General features: G+C 43.1%; 1 protein-coding gene across 9 annotated transcripts in view; it reads left to right on the forward strand.

The window, feature by feature from the left end:
• LOC106563272 (regulator of G-protein signaling 3) overlaps positions 1 to 24,875 on the forward strand; it is a 199,267-nt gene extending 174,392 nt beyond the window's left edge. For 6 of the 9 annotated variants that reach the window (XM_014128717.2, XM_014128719.2, XM_014128718.2 and 3 more), the window contains 5 exons: positions 2,464 to 2,534; positions 19,132 to 19,236; positions 20,883 to 20,944; positions 22,150 to 22,316; positions 22,852 to 24,875. In XM_014128717.2, the coding sequence (XP_013984192.2) occupies positions 2,464 to 2,534; positions 19,132 to 19,236; positions 20,883 to 20,944; positions 22,150 to 22,316; positions 22,852 to 23,052 (606 nt within the window). In that variant the 3' untranslated portion in view covers positions 23,053 to 24,875. Of the gene's footprint in view, positions 1 to 2,463; positions 2,535 to 12,862; positions 13,053 to 13,152; positions 13,374 to 18,152; positions 18,834 to 19,131; positions 19,237 to 20,882; positions 20,945 to 22,149; positions 22,317 to 22,851 lie in introns of those variants that run through there. The other 3 variants (XM_014128722.2, XM_014128724.2, XM_014128723.2) reach the window with 3 other exon arrangements.
• The last annotated feature ends 56 nt before the right edge of the window (positions 24,876 to 24,931 follow it).

A 24,931-nucleotide genomic window follows, 5' to 3' on the forward strand; every position in this document is an offset into this window, starting at 1 on the left:
CAGTAAGTAGTTCTAGGTTAAGTTGCCATGTTCCTCCTATAAGAAACGGTACGCCTTCACGGCGGAAATGACCACCCTGAACTAGGTCTACATCACGTAACCAGATGCAATCCTACATTACGTGAAAAATGAGTCTTTATCAACAGAGTACAGGCAGTTTGGAAAATCTGAAATCTCCGTCCTTATTGTCGGCAATGGTCATGTTACAAAAACCTACCGGTGTGTTTGTAGTAGGGAACCCATAAACATTCCATTTAAGACACAGATTAGAAGGGAGTCAATGTGTTCCTGTTGTTCGTAATGGATCTTAATGTCAGTTGGAGGGTTGTTTCAAAGCGTCACGTGAGCCTGGCATTGAGTGCTTTATGGGTCGAAGGGGCTTGCAACATGAGGAACATGCCTTTCATTGACTTCTTCCCCATGGCTGGAACCTCATCGTGTGTCTTAATTTGGGGCTCCACACTAAAGGCTATAGCAGATGGTGTGTGTGTGTGTGTGTGTGTGTGTGTGTGTGTGTGTGTGTGTGTGGTGTGTGTGTGTGTGTGTGTGTGGGTGACAGACAGACAGACAGACAGACAGACAGACAGACAGACAGACAGACAGACAGACAGACAGACAGACAGACAGACAGACAGACAGACAGACAGACAGACAGACAGACAGACAGACAGAGGTGTAGGCAAAAGCAGACCATGCTCTCCTGTTTCCATGGTCAATAAAATAGAGTTGTGACCTCTGGATTAATACTAGTCCTACAGTAAACCCTGGGAGTAAAGAGCAGGAGGCCTGGGTCGGCATGACTCCCCCCCTTGTCCTCTCTGGTTTCTGGGGGAAAGCCTGGCAAATGGCTCCCTGGGGTCTGGGGCACCCTGGTTCTCATGTTTCCCCGCTAAGATTAGACACTTTATTTTGATGTTGCTGCTGACCCTACTGACCTAATTGGGGATCTGGTAGTTGCACTGTTCTCAGGTTTCCCTATAGTAGATGAGTAGTGTGTGTGTGTGTGTGTGTGTGTGTGTGTGTGTGTGTGAGTGTGTGTGTGTGTGTGTGTGTGTGTGTGTGAGTGTGTGTGTGTGAGTGTGTGTGTCAGTCCTGAGCTTCTGGGGCTTGGAGGAGACAGGCGGCTGCTAATGACCTACACACACATACTGTAGTTACAGTAACACTGACACTGAGACTGCTGTTCATTATACAGCTGTTCCTCATTTGTACGTTGTCATGCATTAGCTCAGAGAATATTTTGTCCTTGTGTCGTTTTCCATTTTACCACTGAGCGTTGATCTTTAGATGCCAGTTTACAGAAGCTGTTTGCTTACTGTTTCAGTGTATTGTTTTGGTCTGCATCCTAGTAGCCCTACGTTCAGTGACACCTTCAGCAGTGCAATGGGAACATCTACTCTGTGGTGGAAACAGTTGGCCAGACAACTGACTATGTGTGCTTTACACTGGGACTTGTTGAATAGGTGTCCACTTCCAGTAATATGGGTAGGAGGTGTTATAGTTTCAGTTTGACTTTGATTATGTTTTAAGATGGCACTGACCTCAACTATGTACACAGCACATGTTTAATGTCTGTGAACTCCTTGCCAACTGTTGATACAATAACACAATGAAGTGCTTTTTTAGGCAGTGTCCATGTTATGTTATTCTCATATGTCACTTTGAGACACAGGCAGGGATATAAACTATACTGTGTACCTAATGTATCGGGAAATGGTTGCCCAGGAGACCATTGTCGAGAAAAACACTTATTGTTTCAGTGCAATAACAGCCACACACACACACACACACGCACGCACGCACGCACACACACACACACACACACACACACACACACACACACTTGTGTATGGTGATCTGTGCCCAGACTTCTGCTCAGATTCGAAGTGTGTTCTCACAACACAATGGGCATTTTTCTACAGTTAGGGACACACACTCACGTGTGTCTACAACATGCTGAAGTCTCGCCCTCCTCCACTCCTCCCCCTCTTTTCTTTCTCAGCCAATCAGAGATAGAGGGTCTTTGGAAGTGTAATGTGACACTGAGGCCTATAGGCTTAATAGGGGCCAGGGCGCGCACACACACACACACACACACACACACACACACACACACACACACACACACACACACACACACACACACACACACACACACACACACACACACACACACACACACACACACACACACACACACACACACACACACACACAGACCAGGAGGAGGTGGGAATATGTGCTGGGATGCTGTTGAGGATTAGCCAGAGCGGCGGCAGGCTGTGTGTGTTACGGACAGGACTACACTCTACCTCCAACACACTGCATACTTTAGCCTAGGGACCCACAGCAGGGACTAGTGACTCTAGGGACTAGGGGCCGTGTGAGGATCTAGGGATCCATCTGTGTTGTTACTGAGGAGACTGGATGATGCAGTGTGTGCTCTCCCTTCTCTCAATTCAGCTCAGTGCCGGATCCCCATGCAGCTGTGAAGTTGGCCCTGAAGGGTCGAAGAAGAAGAAATCCAAGAACCTGTAAGTAACCAAACAACCTTTGGTTGACTGTTTCCTGTCTTTGGTTTTCTGTCTTCTTTTCTCTGTAGTTGAAAATGAGGAATGTCTTTGTGTGGTCAATGGGAAATCTCATGTCATGTGTTCTAGCAATGCAGACATTTGATCAAACTAGCATTAATAATGCTGCTTTATGGAGTTTCCCTATTTGACGTAAGCAGGATACCTGAACATGGTTGAATAAGAGAATGTCCCAAAAATGGGGGATTCTTTTGTTTCCCATTCTTGACCGTGAATTAAACTCTGAACACAATTTTGAAATTGTTGTAGTTCTACTAACCTTTATAAGCCAAAGACAAAGATGTTAATTCATTGTTGGGGTAGTGTGGTGTAACCCAAAAATTGTTTTCCTTATACATGGATTTCCCTGCTATATACAGTACAGTGTCACCTCACATTAATGTCATTAGCCTTAATTCTATTGCCTCATGGCTATCAGACACAGCTCAAGCCACAAGCTCAGGCTTGCCATCCGCTCTCCCATAGACTGTTAAAACAGGTGTCAGATCCACTGTTGAATGCTAATGTTTTGAATAAGCCTATGAGGGTATGTATGTTAAGAGGTGTGTGCTCATTGAGACAGTGAATGGCTATTGAGTCTGATTCAGCAGATTGGCAGATTGGGAGTCTTACCTGAAAGAAATCCCTGGCCTGAAGGGATTGTGAATGCATTGCACCATGGAGTGGAGAGGGAGAATTAACTTCATCAATGGCAGATGATCTCCATTCACTTCCTTAGGTGTTAGATGGTGTGTGCGTGAGTGTGTTAAATGTGTATATTGTGAAATTAGCGTGTGTGTGTGTGTGTGTGTGTGTGTGTGTGTGTGTGTGTGTGTGTGTGTGTGTGTGTGTGTGTGTGTGTGTGTGTGTGTGTGCTGTAGACCTGGATTCATATACTATTTCAAATATCTCAATTACTTTCACATTTCATATATTTGATTGTATTTTGAAATACATTTGGGAAGTATTTGAAAATACTCAAATACACATAGCCAAATACACTCCAATGCATTTAACACATATATTTGAAAATAGTATTTGAAATAATGTAGAACTTCAATTAAATGCTGAGTCTCAAATAGCTGCCTGTCCCTTTAAATTCAGCAAATAAATGTCTGTTTCAAATAAACACCGGGTCTAAATGAGTTGTTTGCGAGGTTACCATGAATTGTTTAATGTTTAATTTGTTCCGTTAAATAATTCAGTAATACATTTTTTTTTATAGCAATCATCTGTTTTTATCGCCAGTAAGAAACTGCTGGCCGCGAGCTGCTAACAGCTGAGAACATATATAACATGTACACAAACATGCATATTGATGCCACGCACTCACAAACACATACCCTTTCTCACTCACCACATGGACTGCTGCTAATCACTTTACCCCTACCTATATGTACAGTACATAAACTCAGCAAAAAAAGAAACATACATTTTCAAGACCCTGTCTTTCAAAGATAATTCGTAAAAATCCAAATAACTTCACAGATCTTCATTGTAAAGGATTTAAACACTGTTTCCCATGCTTGTTCAATGAACCATAAACAATTAATGAACATGCACCTGTGGAACGGTCGTTAAGACACTAACAGCTTACAGACGGTAGGCAAGTAAGGTTACAGTTATGAAAACTTAGGACACCAAAGAGGCCTTTCTACTGACTCTGAAAAACACCAAAAGAAAGATGCCCAGGGTCCCTTCTCATCTGCGTGAACGTGCCTTAGGCATGCTGCAAGGAGGCATGAGGACTGCAGATGTGGCCAGGGCAATAAATTGCAATGTCCGTACTGTGAGACGCCTAAGACAGCGCTACAGGGAGACAGGACGGACAGCTGATCGTCCTCACAGTGGCAGACCACGTGTAACAACACCTGCACAGGATCGGTACATCTGAACATCACACCTGCGGGACAGGTACAGGATGGCAACAACAACTGCCCGAGTTACACCAGGAACGCACAATCCCCCCATCAGTGCTCAGACTGTCCGCAATAGGCTGAGAGAGCCTAGACTGAGGGCTTGTAGGCCTGTTGTAAGACAGGTCCTCACCAGACATCACCGGCAACAACATCGCCGGACCAGACAGGACTGGCAAAAACCTGAAAAGGCCACTCAGCAAGGATGAAGCCACTGATCCAAAACCACCACAAAAAAGCCAGACTACGGTTTTCAACTGCACATGGGGACAAAGATCGTACTTTTTGGAGAAACGTTCTCTGGTCTGATGAAACAAAAATAGAACTGTTTGGCCATAATGACCATTGTTATGTTTGGAGGAAAAAGGGGGAGGCTTGCAAGCCAAAGAACACTATCCCAACCGTGAAACACGGGGGTGGCAGCATCATGTTGTGGGGGTGCTTTGCTGCAGGAGGGACTGGTGCACTTCACAAAATAGATGGCATCATGGGGGAGGGAAATTATGTGGAAATATTGAAGCAACATCTCAAGACATCAGTCAGGAAGTTAAAGCTTGGTCGCAAATGGGTCTTCCAAATGGACAATGACCCCAAGCATACTTCCAAAGTTGTGGCAAAATGGCTTAAGGACAACAAAGTCAAGCTATTGGAGTGGCCATCACAAAGCCCTGACCTCAATCCTATAGAAAATGTGTGGGCAGAACTGAAAAAGTGTGTGCGAGCAAGGAGGCCTACAAACCTGACTCAGTTGTACCAGCTCTGTCAGGAGGAATGGGCCAAAATTCACCCAACGTATTGTGGGAAGCTTGTGGAAGTCTACCCGAAACGTTTGACCCAAGTTAAACAATTTAAAGGCAATGCTACCAAATACTAATTGAGTGTATGTAAACTTCTGACCCACTGGGAATGTGATGAAAGAAATAAAAGCTGAAGTAAATCATTCTCTCTACTATTTTTCTGACATTTCACATTCTTAAAATAAAGTGGTGATCCTAACTGACTTAAGACAGGGAATTTTTACTAGGATTAAATGTCAGGAGTTGTGGAAAACTGAGTTTAAATGTATTTGGCTAAGGTGTATGTAAACGTCCGACTTCAACTGCATGCAAATAGTCAAATAAAAGTACTTGTTTTTGGCTGTGTATTTGAAATACCAGATACAGTATTTGAACCCAGGTCTGGTTGGTGAAGGAGGAGATTCATTTTTTATATTTTAGTAATTTAGCAGACGCTCTTATCCAGAGCAACTTCATACATTTCTTTCTTCCCCCCCGTACTGGTCCCCCATGGGAATCGAACCTACAACCCTGGAGTTGCAAACACCATGCTCTATCAACTGAGCCACACGGCACCACGTTGGAGCCTCAGTGATTTTTCGGCTGTTAATGGAGCCTTCCTCACACTATTTCATGAAGATGATCGGAGAATTCACAGCCAGGGGACAATAGCCTCTTAATATATGCTCAGCCTGATAGCTGATAGCTATTCAGAAAATCAACAAATTATGAACATTTGCATCAGAAGCATCAACAGCCACATTTTAAGCATAATCATTAAGTTAATACAATGCAATATATATATATATATATGTATATATATATATATATATATATATATATATATCTTTACATGCTAACGATATTAGCCACTACTTGACAAAGAGTTTACATTCAGATAAAGGTGACACCCCTAGGCCATGAGATGGTTTACTTGTCATGAACCACTCCCCCCTCACAATGGTATCTCCCGCCACTGTTTGATTGCCCCAGGATAGTATGTTTATACAGCTGAGGGTCTGAAAATGTCAAATGTGCAGGTGTTGAGAGGCATGTACCACACCTCCTATGAGCGAGTGAGTAAGCGAGACTGTGACACTAAGGTGTCTGTTCACAAGTCATTCAACTCTTCCTCCAGTCTCCTTTTAACCTCATTTAATCTAATTTACTCAACAAAAGGCACATCTCAATAGGTGATCTAGGTCCTTTCCTATTTTGTTCTCTATTGCTCCTCTATTGTTCCTCAAGAAATGACATCACATTTGACCATCAGAGCTTGAATGCCCTTCTCCTTTAAGTTTTCAGTTGTTTCTAAAAAACACTATTTTGCACTATTTTTTTTTTTACCCTTTAGTGTGTGTACTTCACTATATTTATACTTTGGATATCACTTTTCAACAGAAACATTTAAAACATCACTGGACTAAGTCTTTAAGTGTGACTCAGTCAGTCACACTTCTTCTGACTTGAGTCTGTACATGTTGAGTGGATGTCTATTGCTATCTACTCTAAAAGGGTTTTCTGTCTAGCCTCAAATGAGCCAAACGTGACTGATCCAATTCCAATATGTGTTTGCAATACCCACACCTACTTCACACTCACTCATCAACCAATTTTCATACTCTGATGAGGACACATAACCAGAAGCCTTATGACTAACATAGACACACACACACACACACACACACACACACACACACACACACACACACACACACACACACACACACACACACACACACACACACACACACACACTTGAACACACCAGAGCTCTAACATCAAATATCTTGTAGCTAACTGCTCATCCATCTCCCCAGTGATACAATACCTCTGAATGCTATCTCAGGAATCTGACCCTCTCTCCGGGCTGAAACCCCAGCCTATTCACTGTGAGACGGAGCTCCAGGGAAATGAAATGTGACACACCAGATGTGGGGAATAATCATGTATGCAACCACTTACACCATCAAGCATATGTGGGGGACAGTGCAGCTGGTTAGAGGAATGTAGTTGTAAGTTGTTGCTTTTGAGTCATTTCACAAAAGCATGAGTAGGGAGGATATTGCCGAAACTGGGAATTGACGTGTAGAAGGGTTGGATTATAATGGAATTGTTTGGTTAGGGAAGTGTTTTCTTGAGGGTATTTGCATTTATATATCTGACATGTATCCAGTTAGTGGTGTCATAGGTGTCAGAGGAAGGCCCTAAAAATAGTCAAAGACCCCAGCCTCCCCAGTCATAGACTGTTCTCTCTACGACAGCATGGCAGGCAGTACCGGAGCGCCAAGTCTAGGATCAAAAGGCTTCTCAAGCCATAAGACTCCTGAACAAGTAATCAAATGGCTACCCGGACTATTTGCATTGGGTACCCCCAAACCCCTCTTTTACGCTGGTGATACTCTCTGTTTATTATATATGCATAGTCACTTTAACTATACATTCATGTACGTACTACTTCAATTAGCCCGACTAGCCGGTGCTACTGTATATAGCCTCACTACTGTTATTATTATGATCCTTTTTTTATTTCCTTATCTATTGTTCACCGAATACCTATTTTTTACTTAAAAATTGCACTGTTGGTTAGGGCCTGTAAGTAAGCATTTCACTGTAAGGTCTACACCTGTTGTATTCATCGCACGTGACAAATAAACTTTGATTTGATTTAGTGCAGTGGTTCACAAACTTAGTCCTCGGGACCCCAAGAGGTGCACGTTTTGGTTTTTCCCCTAGCACTACACAGCTGATTCAAATGATTAACGCTTGACGATTAGTTGAATCAGCTGTGTAGTGCTAGCGCAAAAAAACCAAAAAAAAACCTGAAACCCTGAGTTAGTGTGTGCTACATATGCTCATTTGACTAAGCACTTGCACTAGATGATGTTGCAATGTACTTGATTCAAACCTGTGACAATCTGTTAAGTTACTCAACTATTTAGCTGTAAACCGAACCTGTCTCTTGTCCTACTTCCCCGAATGACCTCTTCCTCTTCTTACCTCCTTCTTCTTTGTACCTCTTCACTCTCTCCATTGTTTTCCTTTACCGGGAGACTGAGTTCTGTCTGAAACTTGAATCCTTGTCTTTGTAAATCACGCTCCTCCTTTCTCCCTGTCTCTTTCTTTCATTCCTCCCCCTCTTCCTTGGTGAATACCTCTCACCCATCCCTCTGGGCCTCTGTGCGTGTCTTGAACCTTCCCAGACTTTATCTGCTAGTGATCTTACATTAACTCCTACTAGTCCAATGTCTGTACACTATGCACCCTTCAGGACAGGCCAGGATATGAAGATGTAGACACATTCCTGTGGCCTAAAGCCCTATGTTTAACACACATCTCCACTTACGTTCGTAGGGAGGAAAGCAACACATGAGAAAATAATGTAATATGGGCTTAATGCGAATGCATCTTGTTGTTTTGCAAAAATGGTGCATTGATGTTACTGGACATGTTTGATTTGTGCGTTCGTATCTCACGTTCAGAAATCGGCCTGACCTGAATAGGATTAAACCAATAGCCCCTTGTGGAAAGGAAAACAATTGCGACAATGTTTACTGGTATTTAATAATCTGCTAACCAATACTATAATGGGTATTAAGGTTGAGCTGCTAATTGCCTAAGTATTAATGAATGATCCTGGATCAGGGCTAACTGGTGGCTGTGGCATAGCCTTACAAAACTGCTGTTTGGTTTGAGGTGGTTGTGTAGCTGGTGCAGGTTGATCTAGAATGCTGGTCAGTAGTACACTTTAAACCCCAATATGCTGTCATTACTCACATTTTTGGAGGAAACCCATTGCAATTAATATTTATGAGGACAGTTACTTAAAGTGATTTTCTAGTCATTACTCAAACCGAACTATGCCCATCCCACCCCACCCACCCACAAACCCCATTAGGTCAGGACAGGACAGCACCCTAGGGTGGGACCCTGTTAAGCCCCAATGAAAGAGAGTAGTGTTCTACTGGTCATTGAGTCAATCTACTTCATACCCCCACTGTGAAGCCTGATTCCATTGAGCCTGATGCGCTAACTGGCTTCACAATGATAATGTTGACAGTCTGAGCTAACCGGTCATAGAGAGCTAGCTATTTTGGCTCGCCATGAACAATGTAGAGGCTTACAGATGTAGGATCATAATTTGAGCCAGTTTGCTACAACAGGAAAATAATCCTGCAGCAACAGGAGTTGTGAATTATTATTTGGATTATAATTAATTAACTTTTTTTGTTGGGATTGATCCATTTCTTGTTAGGGCAAATCAAGTCTGACATTTTAAAGTGGAAATTACACATTTTAGAAGCCTTTTTAAACCTTGAATAAATACACTACAAGTTTGCATTTCTGTGCAGGAAAATTCTTAGCAACAAAAGAGTGACACCTGGTTTTCAGGTAGACTATAGCGAGAGTCTATTGTAGTCGAACTGTTGTCGAAACGTTGTCAATGTTGGTGCAGCGTTTCGGAGCCTCTGGCAGGTGTCTGCAGTGCAGATTTGATTGAATTCCAGGTGGAGTTTGTAAGAGGAAACAGAAGTTTCCTTTATCCAGACAAGCTACTAGACTGGCCTCCCTCCCTCTCCTCCTATGCCTACCCATGCTTATCTGGATGTAGCACAGCTGCTTGCCTGGGCAGTTCATATCCTCTCTGATTCCCTTCCATTGTTCATTGTCACCTGTGCTACAGGGGCCAGATGTTAGAGCTTCCCCTAGGCAACGATCCCGACACACCTACTGTATCTCCCCCAGCACTGACAGACATTCGGGCGGGCAACTCACACACACACACACACACACACACACACAGACACATACCAACATGCACGTACTGTAGGCAGGCACACATATGCACGCACACACACACACCCCAGATGAAAGGGTAACATTACCCCAGACGTGCTAGAATAATATCCACCTGTTGTTTTGCTACATGACAGGAAAGATAAAATGTGGTGAATGTATTTGGGATTTTCTACTAGTTGTGATATTGATTATAGTTGTCATATAGCTGAAGTAGTAGTAATAGCTCTACAAGGTTAGGTCAATAGAAGTTATTGCAGCCGTTGTAATTGTCTAGTTTTAGGGTTTACTACTTGTTGTTGCAGAGGTAATAACAGGTGTAGATGTAACAGTAGTAGCTAGTAACAGTAATTTATAATCAAATGGCCACCCGGACTATTTACAGAGATTGCTGCTCCTCGCTGTTTACTATCTATGCATGGTCACTTTACTCCTACCTACATGTACAAATTACCTCGACAAACCTGTACCCCCGCACATTGACTTGGTACCGGTACCCTCTGTATATAGCATCGTTATTGTTATTTTATTCTGTTACTTTTTATTTTATTTTTGAATACTTTATTTAGTAAATATTTTCTTAACTCTATTTCTTGAACTGAATTGTTGGTTAAGGGCTTGTAAGTAAGCATTCACGGTAAGGTCACAATTTGATACACACTCCCCTATGTATTTATTTGGACAGTGAAACTAAACCTTTAAATTTGGCTCTATACTCCAGCATTTTGGATTTGAGATCAAATATTTCATATGAAGCAACAGCACAGAATGTAACCTTTTATTGTAGGATATTTTCATACATATCTGTTTTACCGTTTAGAAATGAATGTACTTTATGTATCTAATCCCCCATTTAAAGGTGTCATAAGTATTTGGACAAATTCACTGATAGTGAATTAAATTTAGTAAAAAGTGTAGTATTCAGTCCCATATACCTAGCAGTCAAAGATTACATCAAGCCTATGCCACTACAAACTTGTTGGATGCATTTGCAGTTTGTTATGGTTGGGTTTTCAGATTATGTTGTGCCCAATAGAAAGTAATGTTAAATAATGTATTATGTCATTTTAGAGTCACTTTTATTGCAAGATTTACAGATGCATAAATATCATACCCCCATGATCTTTGTGCATCTGAAACTTTCTCACTCATCATTGTTCACAATTCATTCAAGATTATCTACAATCATGGTAGCATCCACATTAATATACAAGTGTTTAGAATCATGTTCTCTTCTTATTTACAACAAAAGTGACTCCACGTGCATAGCACTTTGAATTTATTTCACTGTTGGATTTGTTGCCCTACCAGACTCAGAAGAAGAGGAGAATATGTGGTTTTCAAAAATGGCTTTATGGAATAGCTAGTAACTTGTAAACATTTACCCATTCCTATGTTAGTGCTATTTTAATAGCAATGTCAAATAATATATAACATTGGTGTTCAAGCCAATTCTATTATATGACTGTAGCCTTCCGTTTTTTAATTCCGAAGAATGTATTGTGATGGTAATGACGTTTGTTTATGATGTTCATTATTAGTCTTTGGCTTAGGTCGCTAGCAAGCTACAGTATCTTCAACCTAGCCTACACTCATACAACTGCTTGGTTGTTTGGATGACCCAACTGCTGGGTTGCAGGCATTGGGCCACTTAGTTGGGTTGTTTTCTTTGAAAAGAGCCAGGGTGGGGGGCATGGCTTAGTAGGTGCGTGGCATACAGATAGTCATTTTAGGCCACCTGTGCGAGTAAATGATATTCCTGTTAATCTGTTCTGTTGTATTGTTGTCACATGTTAAGGCTGAACACTGACAGTTTTGTAGCTTCGATGAGGCTTACAGAGGTGTATAACTTCCTCAATAGCCTTTGCAAATGCCAATATTGGAATAGCTACCAGTTTACTACTATATGTAATCAGGAATGTTAATATTATATGTAATATGCATAAATATTCAAGGAAAATGTGTATTTGTAGTGTACAAACTTCATATCATGAACAGGAATGTCATTTACTCTCACAAGTGGCCAAAAATAATGATCTGACAGCCACATCTCCAATAAGCCCCACCTCCAATCTTCTGATAGGCTGCCGCTGCTACAATATGTTATTAAAAAGGCTCAAATGTCAACTCCTCTATCACAAAAAGGTTACTGTTTGAACCTTTACACTGGCAGCACAGTATCAGTGTATAAGGGTCAATCTGTGGTGCTTTTGTGAAAAGATAGACATCATGGCACAGGGGTTCTTCGAATAATCTTTTCAGAGGGATTAATCGAGGAACCTATTTGACCACAGGGGCAATCTTTTTAACCCCAAAAGGTTCTTCGAGGTTCCTTTACTCCTAAGAGTGTATAGGTGAATTTTTCCAAAGATTTATGACACCTTCATATGGGGGACTAGATACATAAAATGCATTCATTTCTAAATGGTAAAACAGATATGTAGGAAAATACACTCAAATAAAATGTGACATTCTGTACTGCTGCCTCATATAAAACATTTGTTCTAAAATCCCAAATGCTGGAGTATAGAGAACAATAAAAAAAAATGTTGCTTCACTGTCCAAATAAATATATAGAGGAGTGAAGTTGTGAAATTAAAGCATTTACTACCCCATCAAATCCAGTCCGGGCTCTAATCTCTCATGGACAAACTACATCATCTGACCAATTACGCGAGACTAGTTCTAGGTTAACCAAGATTACCCAGGCTCAGACAATGCAGCTCCATCCTCTCAGAATAGTGCCTTGTGATTGGGTGAGCCCTGGGCCCGCCTCCCCTGGCTCCCGGACTATATAAAACCACAGAGGAGCCTCTCCCGGGTTAGAGGAATGTGACAACTGAATTACCCTTGCCCTGAGCAAATACACACACATACACACACACATACACTACACATACAGGACCTATACACACAGGACTACACGCAGGACCCTAAAGACTTGGGCCAATGTTCCCCGTTATGGTCGACTTCTCAGAGAAGTACCTGGAAAGGTAAGTTAGAACCCATGGGTGTTATGCTCTATGTGTGTATGCTCTCTGCTGCTTTTAGAATAAATAAGGAGAGGGAGGGAGAGAGGGAAGGAGGGAGAGAGAGAGAGAGAAGGAAGGAAGGTGACGTTTTAGGCTCTGAGGGATACTACTCAAAAGCTGTTAGGAGGCTAGCTGACCTCTCTCCTGAATCTCATTTGCCAGTTGCTGGGTGAGAGGACTCACGTGTGCTTAAATCTATTTTGAGGACACTTGTATCTAGAGATTGGCCTTGTCTTTTAATAATCGGCCTGGATTTCTTAAGTGGTCTCTGTGGTTGGTAAGGTGAGTAATGTTGAGAATGGACATTTAAATTAGGTCAATGGCTTAGTTTGGTGTTGATTTATATATACTGAACATTTTAGGACAATTCCTATTTTCAGCATTTTCCTTGGTTGGAGAAGAATGTACTACTGTATTGGAATTCAGATTCAGGCGCTCCTGAAAAGTACAGATTTATGTCTCAGTGTGTTTGCCTGTTCTGTTTTTAAACAGCCTACCCCGATCCCATGGAATTACTCGAAACCCACATTCCTATTCAACCTGGTCTCAGAGCCTTTCATAATATTCTGTACTTAAATCTGAGACACTCCAATTAGTATGATACTGTATGTTACGTTTCATATGGTATGTTTTAATTTGTGTATTACCATCACCCATTTCGTATGATATGTTGCAAATTAAAATTGGAATATTATATGTTCCGAATTTGCAAAACGTACAATATGTTGCAAATTTGAATTTGCAAAACTTATGATATGTTACGAATTCTAGCTAGGTGGCTAACATTAGCTTGCTGGCTAACGTTAGCTAGGCTAGGGGTTAGGGTTAAGTTTAGGAGTTAGATTAAAGGGTTAAGGTTGGGATAAGGGGAAGTGTTAGCTAAAAGGGTTAACATTAGGGGAAGGGTTAGCTAACATGCTAAGTAGTTGCAAAGTAGCTAAAAAGTAGTAAGTCGTTGAAACGTTGCTAATTAGCTAAAATGCTAAAGTTGTCCGTGGTAAGATTGGAACTTGCAACCTTTAGGTTTCTAGATGTTTGCATTATACCACCCTACTTTCATTTTTCCCTCAAGTAACCATCTGTCCTATGTAACCATTCCAAATGTGACATATTCTACTAATTTCAGTGTCCCAGATTTACATTTACTATGTTACGTCTAGTCTATGAGATCAGGTTGTCCTATTCAGTCTGTGAGAAAATAATGGGAGGACCTTACTGTCTCTTGCTCAATGAGAATGATGTTGTCCTCATAGTGGGGAATAACAGGGATATGTGCAGCTACACTGTGTTATGCAGACATACACACGTACGCACGCATGTATGCACACAGACACACACACACACACACACACACACACACACACACACACACACACACACACACACACACACACACACACACACACACACACACACACACACACACACACACACACACACACACACACACACACACACACACACACAAAAGGGAGGCATGTGTGTATACGGTGCAGGGCCAGGCACATAACCTACTGCAAACAGCCAGAGTGGCGGACGGGGCAAAAACAACCACAGAGTCGTTCACCTTGGGGTCTGGGACTACCCCCTACCCTTCTACCCTCTATCCTGACTTTTGGTTGGGTGCTGCCTGGAGGTGTGGAGAGGGGATCCAGTACACACAGGGAAACAGAGCCACTGGGTAGAACAGAAAGGTGGATGTACACACAGCAGATGTGTTTTAACAAGCCTGATTAACTGACATGGTTGAAACATCTAGTAGTTCAGAGCAAGACTTCATGCCCCAAACATTGAGTGATGACAGGCATGCGTTTTCTCTGATTCTATAGTGGGACTATTCAGTAAGAGCGTTTTCTATCTTTTCTTGCTCCTATGCTACTATACATTTATATCTGTGTAATACCTCAACGTATAATTCTTTAATATAGTACTATACTATGTACTTTGGTGTAGCACATTTCTAGTATGTCAACAATGTTATTTGTCTTTCTATGTGATTTAACGTTGGTGTTGACATGCCCCCCCCATCACCCGTGGCTGTCAGTCAGTCAGCCACACTCTAGTACATCTACTGTACAGCTGCAGTGTGTCTGTCTGCATCTCCCCAGCTACCCAGTTCTCCCCTTGAGTTCTGAGTACTTAGCTAGCTAGATATCCCTGGGAGCACGGCCCAGTTTCACACTACCAGGAATAGCCTGGAGAGAGGGTATTACTGTCGGTAATGTGAGCCAGGAGAAGTGGGAATAACATGGAAAGACCTGAGATAATCATGGTGCTAAAGACCCTCCAGCCCCCTCTACACACACACACGCACACACACCACCAGCCCGGCAGATAGGGAGCGTGGCAGGTGATAGAAGTATTTTCTGATAGCGGGTGCGATGAATGGGATCAGAGTGCATCCTAATTTGTTAATCTCCCAGAGAGGGATGTGGCTATCCTAATATAAGATTAGCCTGTCAGGTTTAGGGCTATGTTTAATGAAGAGAGGAACATATTCATATTACTGCTCCTGATGGCTGGGCAATTAGCTAGCCGGCCAGGGTATGAGGAGTGGGAGAGGGGTTGACGGTTAGAGTGAGGAAAACATGTTAAGACAATACAGATGTTGTTAAGGGCACAGGGCCAGGTGAACAGGAAGTTGTCAAACTGCAACACACTTATTAGGCGACAAGATCTCGTCCAGGTATTTTGTCTTAATCATTTCACTCTCTCACTCTGTCCCTTCTCACCTTCCCTTGATCCCCTCTAATCTTGCCCCTTCGCCTCTCGGTAGTACCAGTTGTTCTCCCAGCAGGCTGTTTTTTCACTCGGGGTAGCCTGGGTAGCAGAGCCATGTGGAATGTGTCCCCTGCCTGCCCTTTGTGGCTTTGTGTGTGGGTGTGTGTGTGGTGTCTTTACCCTGCTGAGTTTGAGCTCCTATACTGGCCTCTACTGTAACCCTCGGCCCCGCAGGCCCAGTGTATGAGCTAATAATCACAGCAGCAACGTGATGGATGGCCGTGGCCAGAGAGCTGCCATGTGCGTAGTAACTTCCTTATCACTGCCTCGGCCTGAGACGCTTTTCAGCAGCCTCACATGTCCTTGGTTCTCAATAACACTTATAGACCCATGGCACAGAACATCACTCGGCAGGTAGCCTATCGGTCAGAGCATTTAGCCAGTAACCCGAAAGGTCGCTGGTTTAAATACCCGAGCCGACAAGGTGAAAAATCTTTCGATGTGCCCTTGAGCAAGGAACTTAACCCTAATTTGCTCCAGGAGTGCCGTACTACTATGGCTGACCCTGTAAAACAACACATTTCACTGCACCTATCTGGTATATGTGACAATAAAAAAAACACAAAGAAGTAGGGTAATCAACTACTGAAACATTGAGATGGTTTGGTGTGGGCTGTAGGATGGTCTGCTAAGCAAAATGGCATTTACCTGCAGTTTTCATTACCGTAGCGTATTTTATTATTTACTCTTTGTTACCATCTTTTTATACCAAGCAATTCAACCTTAGTAGACATTAATCTGCAACGTTCAATTGTTGGGAATGGAGGACCATATCCCTGTAGTATCCCAAACCAACCAGAAGGTGACAGTGTTGAGTTGTATATTCAGTTACCTCTCCCAGTCCTCACTGACCATAGTGTTCACAGCCCTGTCATATATTTCCACCCAGCCTGGGCCCAGCGTAGTTCACTCCACTTGTATTGAAACCAGACCTGCATAATAAATTGTTTCATTAGGTTTGCAAATATTTTCCAGGGCTCGTAAAAACGAGTCCCTCTGCTCACATGCATTGGCATAGCTTCCCTATTCGGCTTTAACCTCACATAGTTGAAACCCAAACTATGGTCATGGACGCTAAAAATAGAGCAATCAAATAGATTCCACTTCTCTATGAGGATTTTATGCCTTTCTAAAACAGCTTTTTACTTGGGGTAATGATAACTTCAGACTGGTGAGTGTGGGTTGTTGGGAGAAAAACTGTGCCAGAGGTAGAGTGTAATGTTTTTCACCATACCAACAACCCAATTTTACTCCACTAACGTTAGCTCCTCATCTGGATAGAGCATGGTTTAATACAACCCTACTGTGGAATACTATAATCAAGCCCAATGCATCACCTATAGCCCTTTATGGTGCCTTGTTACAGATCACATTGTGTTTATAGATGCCAATGGTCGCAGCCTGTCACGCAGATAGCCCTAAAATATCCACGCTGATCAGTACAGGATGTTAGAAGCAGATTGTTCAAATTCTTTGTGGTCCGTCTTTTTTCTTCTTTTAACAATCATTTCTTCTCTCTCTCTGTCTGGAGGATCACGGTGCTGACTGATATTTCCTCACTTTCTCTCTCCCATCCTGCTGAAGAGATAAGAGAGGAGAGAGGACATTGTAGCTCTTTATCGAGTGGCCTTCAGAATCACTTTCAGAGGCTTCTTTCTCGGCTCTGAGACAAACATCCCTCGAACCAGCCCCAGCTTGAGGGCATGTTGTTTTACTAGTCATTAATTAGATTCTAACTCACACGTTTGGCAAGTTCCTCTCCCTGTCCTCTCCTCTTACAGACATCTTGAAAGAGGCTTCTTGTATTCCTCCTCATTCATCATCTACTCCTAGTCCCCTCCTTTTTCCTCCTTGAAAGAAATGAACTACTCAGCTCCTGGTTGCCCTTGATGTCGGCTGGTGGAGTCATCTTAAATAGTTGCCCAGGTTGCTTCCTGTTTCCTTCTTTTCGCCCCATCATAATATGCCTGGAAAACCCACAGAGGTGGCCTGGCAACACCATCCAAACCAGGCCCTTTACACCCACTAGTGACCACTGATGTCGTCTTTGCCTCTCCACCCTGGAGCACAGACACTGGGGCTCTTTCAGTTCCCAAGACTGGCTGTGGATAAGAACCAGGAACTAAGCAGGGGTTTGATGATCAGGTGTTGGGAGAGGGCCTTTGGAGACGGGCAGAGAGAGGGCGAGTGTCTACTGTATGTGTGCGTGTGTGCATGTGTGCTTTTGTACAGTATGCGTGTTAGTGTGTATCTGTTCGTGTCAAATGAAATCAAATAAAATGTTACTAGTGTGTGTGTGTGTGTGTGTGTGTTTTCAGGCTCCAAAAATGGAATGCTGGGTTCTTTTGTGGGTCCTGTGGTCTCACTGGGGCTTTTGGTGACATTAGGCCAGCTGACAGTGATTAGGACAGCTGCGCTTTAGCTAATAGCTAATACACAGTGGAAATCAACCAGGAAATGGGAGTCATGTGGGGTCACGTCTCAATGAGGAAGCATGTGAGGTCAGGGGGAGGTGCTAGCAGCCACCCAGGGATTTGGGACAGCATGGAGGACTAGGGTTGGCATGCCGTCTCCGGGAGATGGCGATGGGAAGGGGTGTTGCGTTGTGTTATTGGTAATGTGGGTATATTTTGGTTGATGGAGGAAGAGGGGGTGTAGCTATGCCCCGTGTCCCGTCCCAAAGGCCCCAGCCCTGGGTTAGCTCCCTCTCTTAGGGTCCCTCTAGGCACCTGGAGAATGGTGTTATCGTGCGGAGGAATGAGGAGTGAGTCTCTCCTCCTTCACTGCCACATTCACTCACTCCCTGCCTAAGGACCTGCCAGGGGTAGAACTAGAGGAGAGATAAATTGAAAGAAGACATTGACAACGGAGAGGGAGAGATAGTATCTGTCTTCACACTGTGACTTCCACTGGACACTGCTCTACTCTACTACACTTGAATATCCTGCTGAAGTCTGAAATGTATACAGCCCTGGCACTTTTTCACTTTTCTGGTTTTGAGCATATGGAACTGATTTGAACCGCTGGAGTTTGTTTTTAAAGTTGAACTGTTTCCCATGACTTGGAAGACTCAACCCCTTTTCTGTGTCTCTCTTTCCTCCCTTGGTCTCTCCCCATCGGTCTCTCCTTCTCTATCTCCATCCATCCTTTCTTTCTTTCTTTCTTTCTTTCTTTCTTTCTTTCTTTCTTTCTTTCTTTCTTTCTTTCTTTCTTTCTTTCTTTCTTTCTTTCTTTCTTTCTTTCTTTCTTTCTTTCTTAGGGCCAAAGACATGAAGAACCGGCTTGCTTTTCTGAGGAGGAGGAATGAGTCTCCCGGAAGCAACCCACCCGGCAAATTCGACAAATCCTTGAAGTCGTCAGTAAAGTGAGTGTTTTGTGTATGACTATGTGTGTTTGTATGTTTGTCTGTGTGTGTGTGTGTGTGTGTGTGTGTGTGTGTGTGTGTGTGTGTGTGTGTGTGTGTGTCCACATGGCCGCTTCTTGGATCTCACCCCAGCTGGTGATGCCTTGGCTCAGACAGACAGACATTCAGACGAGTGGGCAGCGTGAAGAAGCGCTTGTAAAGCCACAGAGAGAAAGACAGAAATTAAGGAAGGAAGGGAGGAAGGAAGGAAGGAAAAGGGATATTGGATTAATTACATCTTGATGTGTTTAGCGATTCCTGGTTGATCCGTAAGCTAAGGCGGATGTTATAGCTGTTATAGGTTAGGCGGATGTTACAGCTTTGTCCTACAGTTTATTTATGCTCCTTTTTCTACCTATTTAAATAGAGAATGTTTTAGAGTGTGTATCTGTATTATCTTTAATGTATGTGTTTTGGCGGTTAATTTTGAGTTGCAACGTTGTGAAATGTTGATGGGTCAGTCACGGGACAGCTCTGCTAACAGACAGATAGGTCCAGTCAGACTACATCAATATCCATGGTTACATAAATGTCTATACTGTATTTATACTGTAGCTATGTGGCTGTTTTGACTGGCAAAACTGGTTGGTCCTAGATAACAATGGTTAATGTACAAGTCTAATGTCTGCATGCTGTCATTGCGCCTTTAGAATACGCGCGCTTGAACACAAGCTGCATCTACTCAACTGCTATATTATTGAAAATTATTTCAAGCGTGCATGTATGCATTGTGTTGCATAATGCATTAAATATCTCTCAGCAACAGTAACAGAACGAGCAGGAGGTCCACTTGTCAGAGTCATGCTTTATATTATGCAATGATGTACAGAGACAGGCATGTTTTGTCCACGGAGGGAGGGAGGGAGGTGTTTGGCAACAATGCATCAGAACAGGGAATTTCATTGATTTGTATTTAATTGTTATATTCAATAGAACATAGTGCATGTATGTTAGGCAGACATTTATTTAGTAGGATATTTAATTCATTCACAAAGTCAGTTGCAACATTAACTGATAGAAATGGAAATAAAGTAGAAAATGGAAATGTCTGGGCAGATAGTGTTTTATGATGGATTCACATGGTTGGGTCCTATTCCTCTGTTGCCATGTCAATAAGGCCGCCAGGTGTGTTGAAGGAGAGGAAGCATATCCTCTATCTGAGAGCAGAGAGAATGAGGGAGGAAAGGGGAGGGCAGAAAAGTTGGGGGGGTGGACCCTCAGCCTCAAACCCTATCCCCATTGGCTGGTTTAGTCCCCGCCCCTCCTCTGCCTCCTGAGCTGCAGTGAGAGGGAGTATAAGGTGAGACATCTAGTGGAACCAGTTAGACATACTTACTTACGCACGCACACACACACACACTCATACACATTCACACACGCTCGCTCACTCACACACAGCCCTAGAGCACCAGCGAGTGTGAAAGAGGGAAAAAAAGCAAGTGAGAAGAAGAAGAAAGGAATAGCAATTCCACAGAGTACTAGCCAAAGGACCACACTCCTTACCAGTCCAGTGCAGTACAGTGGAGCACAGGGCTTCGGATGGGTCACACCATGAGAAACCTGGCAGAGATGGGCTTGCTAAAGAACCGCTACGTTTTCATTTGCAGGCCCACCCCGGAGGAGGCACTCAAATGGGGGGAATCTCTGGACAAGCTGCTGGCCCACAAATGTAAGTCTGCCTTTCCTTCTTACTCTTCTCCTTCTTTATTCTCTCTGTCCATTTAATCAATCAAACCCAACGGGATAAAGGAAATGACTAATACCCATCTGGGTTTGATTGCCATATGTTCCCATGTGGATCTGGTTTAAGTTGAACTGAAGCATGGGGAACAATTGCATTGATCATGAATAAGGAACAATGTGCATGTGTTTTGGGGGGGTGGTATGGGCAGGAAATATGTTCATACTTGTTGCTTATGCAATGTGAATTCAGTGTGTGTGTGAGTTGTTGCTCCCTTGCTGTGAATGGGCAGTCTGTTGAGGCACTCTGCTGCAGCTCTCCCACTAATCCCGGTGGATGAATAGAGCCATGCATTAGTGTAGGGGGAGAGGGGACAGATTATGGATGGGCTGGGCGGCTGAGAGAAAGAGGACGTCAGAGTAGTGTTGCTATATTTGTATGATTCCATAATTCATATCCTTGGTCTGAGCGCTGTCGGGCTGGGATTCCAAATCTCCATTCAATTGTTTCTCTCTGTGATGACGTGGGCTCAGACAAGCCAACACCATTTATCCCTAACAGAGGAGAGACAAGCGGCGCAACACTTTGATCCCAACTTGCCCTCCTCTCTTTTTCTGCCTTTTCATGTTTTTTCTTACTTTCTTTATATATTTATTCTGGCTGACCTGTAGTGAAGTCTCTTTCTGCTCCTGTATTGTAATCAGCATGTGAACAGAAAGGTGCTGGTGACCAGGCAGGGTGGGACTCGGCTTCCTGCTATTCTTACTCTGCCGTTGTCTTTTCCTTAAGTCATTAACGATACCATCCCAGTAGCCAAAGCAACAGGAATAGGTTGACAAGCAAACCTCCCCCCCCCCCCCCGACCATGAAAGGAATCTCTTTGTACAGAGACAAGATGAAAAAAGTGTAGTGTAGGGTCAGTGGGGTGATGTTGTGTATGGGAGGTAAAGTAATCAAACAAGTTACAGTGGACTTACAATTAATGGACAATCCAGTTCTAGGAGAAAGACAGTCATGTGGAGGCGGCTGGCTTTAGTCCCCTTTTTAACAGTGTGACTCAATGGACTGGGCTACTGTGCTATTTAGGTAGTTTCCCTCACTGAGAGAGATGACGCTATGTTGCCATGGCTCTGCAGTCACGTCCACTAACCCACACCTCTCTGTTTTTTTCCCTCCTGCCTTCTTCCCTTCAGATGGCCTGGCAGCATTCAGAGCTTTCCTGCGTACAGAGTTCAGCGAGGAGAATCTGGAATTCTGGTTGGCGTGCGAGGATTACAAGAAGATTAAGTCGCAATCCAAGATGGCGTCCAAAGCCAAGAAAGTCTTTGCTGAATACATTGCCATCCAGTCTTGTAAAGAGGTGAGCAGCAATCCCCATACACATGCAGACTTCTACCCACAAGGGATGGCGGAAAATACCCTTCAACTGTAATGTCCCCTTTTTATACCTAAACTTGCTAACCTCAACCTCACTCATGACTGAAATGTATAATCCGCTCCTAACACCTCCCTGACAGAAACTAGAAATGAACTTGTTCCTGCTATAAATTGAAAAAGCAGTGATTTTGGCCGGCCCCCTCACCATTGTTCCCTCAACTAAAGATGTTAGGTGATGAATGTGTAATGCCTGTCAGAAGGTGCTCCCACAAAGGAACAAGTGAGCTGGAGAGGATGTGAGATCATGCCTGACAAATAGGCTTTCTTTGGCCGCCTGACATGCACCAAATAGACACCCTCACTTTTCCCCTTTCCCTTTTTGTTTCAAACCTGGAGAGCCGAGTGGAAACTTCAAGTCAAAAATCAGCCTCAACAGCTTGAACCAGTTGTTGGTAGCACTGAAACTAACCTGCTATTCTGCCTCTTCCTTTCTTCCCCTCCCTGGTTCCCTCTCTCAGGTGAACTTGGACTCGTACACCCGAGAGCACACCAAGGACAACCTTCAGAATGTGACACGGTCCTGCTTCGACCTGGCCCAGCGCAGGATATACGGCCTGATGGAGAAGGACTCGTACCCTCGTTTCCTCCGCTCAGAGCTCTACATGGACTTAGTCAACCAGAAGAAGGCCAGCACCACGTCCACCTCCTCATCGTCGTAAACACGCAGAGGTCAAGATAGAAAGTGAGAGACGACGACGAAAGAGAGAAGGCAGAGACTTGAAAGCAGGGGGAGGTAGATTTTTTCCATGTTCGCCTTTTTGTTTTGTTTCTGCCTTCATCCTGTCCCATCATGAGTTGGGTGTGAGAAAGACGGCGTGCTAGGCCGTGGCACTGAGGGGGGTGTTGTTTACACAACGACCATGACAACAGGCTGATTGAGGGCGGATGGAGAGCCCAGTCAGGACAGCTGGTCACCGTCATGTGAGGGCTTGTCCAAGGGTTTCTCGGATCACTCTCATTGATCACTGTCTGTCGTTCATAATGACATATGTTAGTTTGTCCGTATTTAAGTTATCTTCCGGATGTACTGGAGAAAGGGTTGAAACCTCTGCAGACATGAAGACAGTCCAGTACTGTGTTGACGCAAATGTTTTATTTAGTAATTTTTTTGACACCCCGTATCCTCCTCCTCCTTTGGAGCCAGTTCAAATGCTGTTGGTACGACACAGAGGTTTGTTTTGTCCTAGTTTTTCCATGTCTCACCAAGCTTTCATGACCATTTTCAAATGGGCTTGCGAAAAAAAGGAGAAATTGGGTTGCTGGATCAATGTCTGAATGAAAAGACGTTTTTTGAGCTTTTTTCATGTTCTCCAATTCACGGCGTACACACCTCTTTCAAGCACAGTCGGCATCTGTTCTGTTCAGCACCCTCTCGCAGGGTCCCACCTCGTCGCATTCATCTAAAGAATACGGCAAAAGACACAGAGACACAGAGAGAGAGAAAGATGGAGAAAATAAAAATACCAACAATGGAACGGACCAAAACTGCAAAAGCAGAAATGTGCCACTCACTCGAAAACATATTGGGGGGGGGAAAGACTTGTTGCCTGTCTCCAAAGACTGTCGAAAAAAATCAGCAATTCATTGTAGCTTCACCTGGACTGAACAAGGCAGCTTTCTCAGGACATTAAGGCACTTGACTACGAAGCTTCCAAGCTTGAATTTGTTTTTCATTTTCGTTTTTACACATAAAATGTTTTCTTTTTTTAATCGTTTTAGGTTCAAACCTGCACTCCATAGGTATACTGAGCAATACTGTTGGGAGGATGCTCTTTTCATAGACATAAAAAGGAAAAAAACTGCTTCACCTGTACAAAGGTTTGCCTATTTATTTAGATACCTTGCTGGATGCTTCACCCATTGCACTCTGCCTAAAGCGCTCCTCCCCCAAACCATGAACCAGGTCCAACGCTGTCCTGACTTTAAGTGCAATATGTTATTGTTTATTTTCCTTTTTGGGGGGATAAGTTTCGATTTTGATTGGAAAGACAATGGCTTGAGCTCTGTATTATACACTTTATTTGTAAGAGTCATGTTGCAAAATTCAGCTATAAGGTTGATTTACAGTTTAAGTAAATAAACAAGAAAAGATACATGAATTAAGCAAGTAATTCTAACTGTGTACCCTGGCAGCAGGCAGCTAGGGGTTAAGGATGTACATATAATTCTTTAAGAAAACAAAGAAAAAACAAGAAAACAATAGGTTTCACTTGCGTCGAGCTGGAACCTGGCTGTATCTATGTAAATATGAGAGACTCAAAGCTATAAGATGACATGTGTTGTTATAAAAATGAGGAAGGTCCACCCTTTCCTGGTCATACAATGCTTGTCAGGAGTTTATGAAGTTTATGAAATGTATTTGATCATTTTCACTGTTTACAATTCAAACCCAACTCCTAAGATAGCAAGCAAAAAAGAAAATAGAAATACATTTGGTGTCATTGCTGAAGATAAATAAAACAAACAACTGGTGAAATAATAATTCATGTCTCTGAAATGTCATTTGCTGTGTTGTATTACATATCTGTGTCTACGTTA

The sequence above is a fragment of the Salmo salar genome, chromosome ssa11, assembly GCF_905237065.1.
Source record: "Salmo salar chromosome ssa11, Ssal_v3.1, whole genome shotgun sequence".
Classification (NCBI taxonomy): Eukaryota; Metazoa; Chordata; class Actinopteri; order Salmoniformes; family Salmonidae; genus Salmo; species Salmo salar.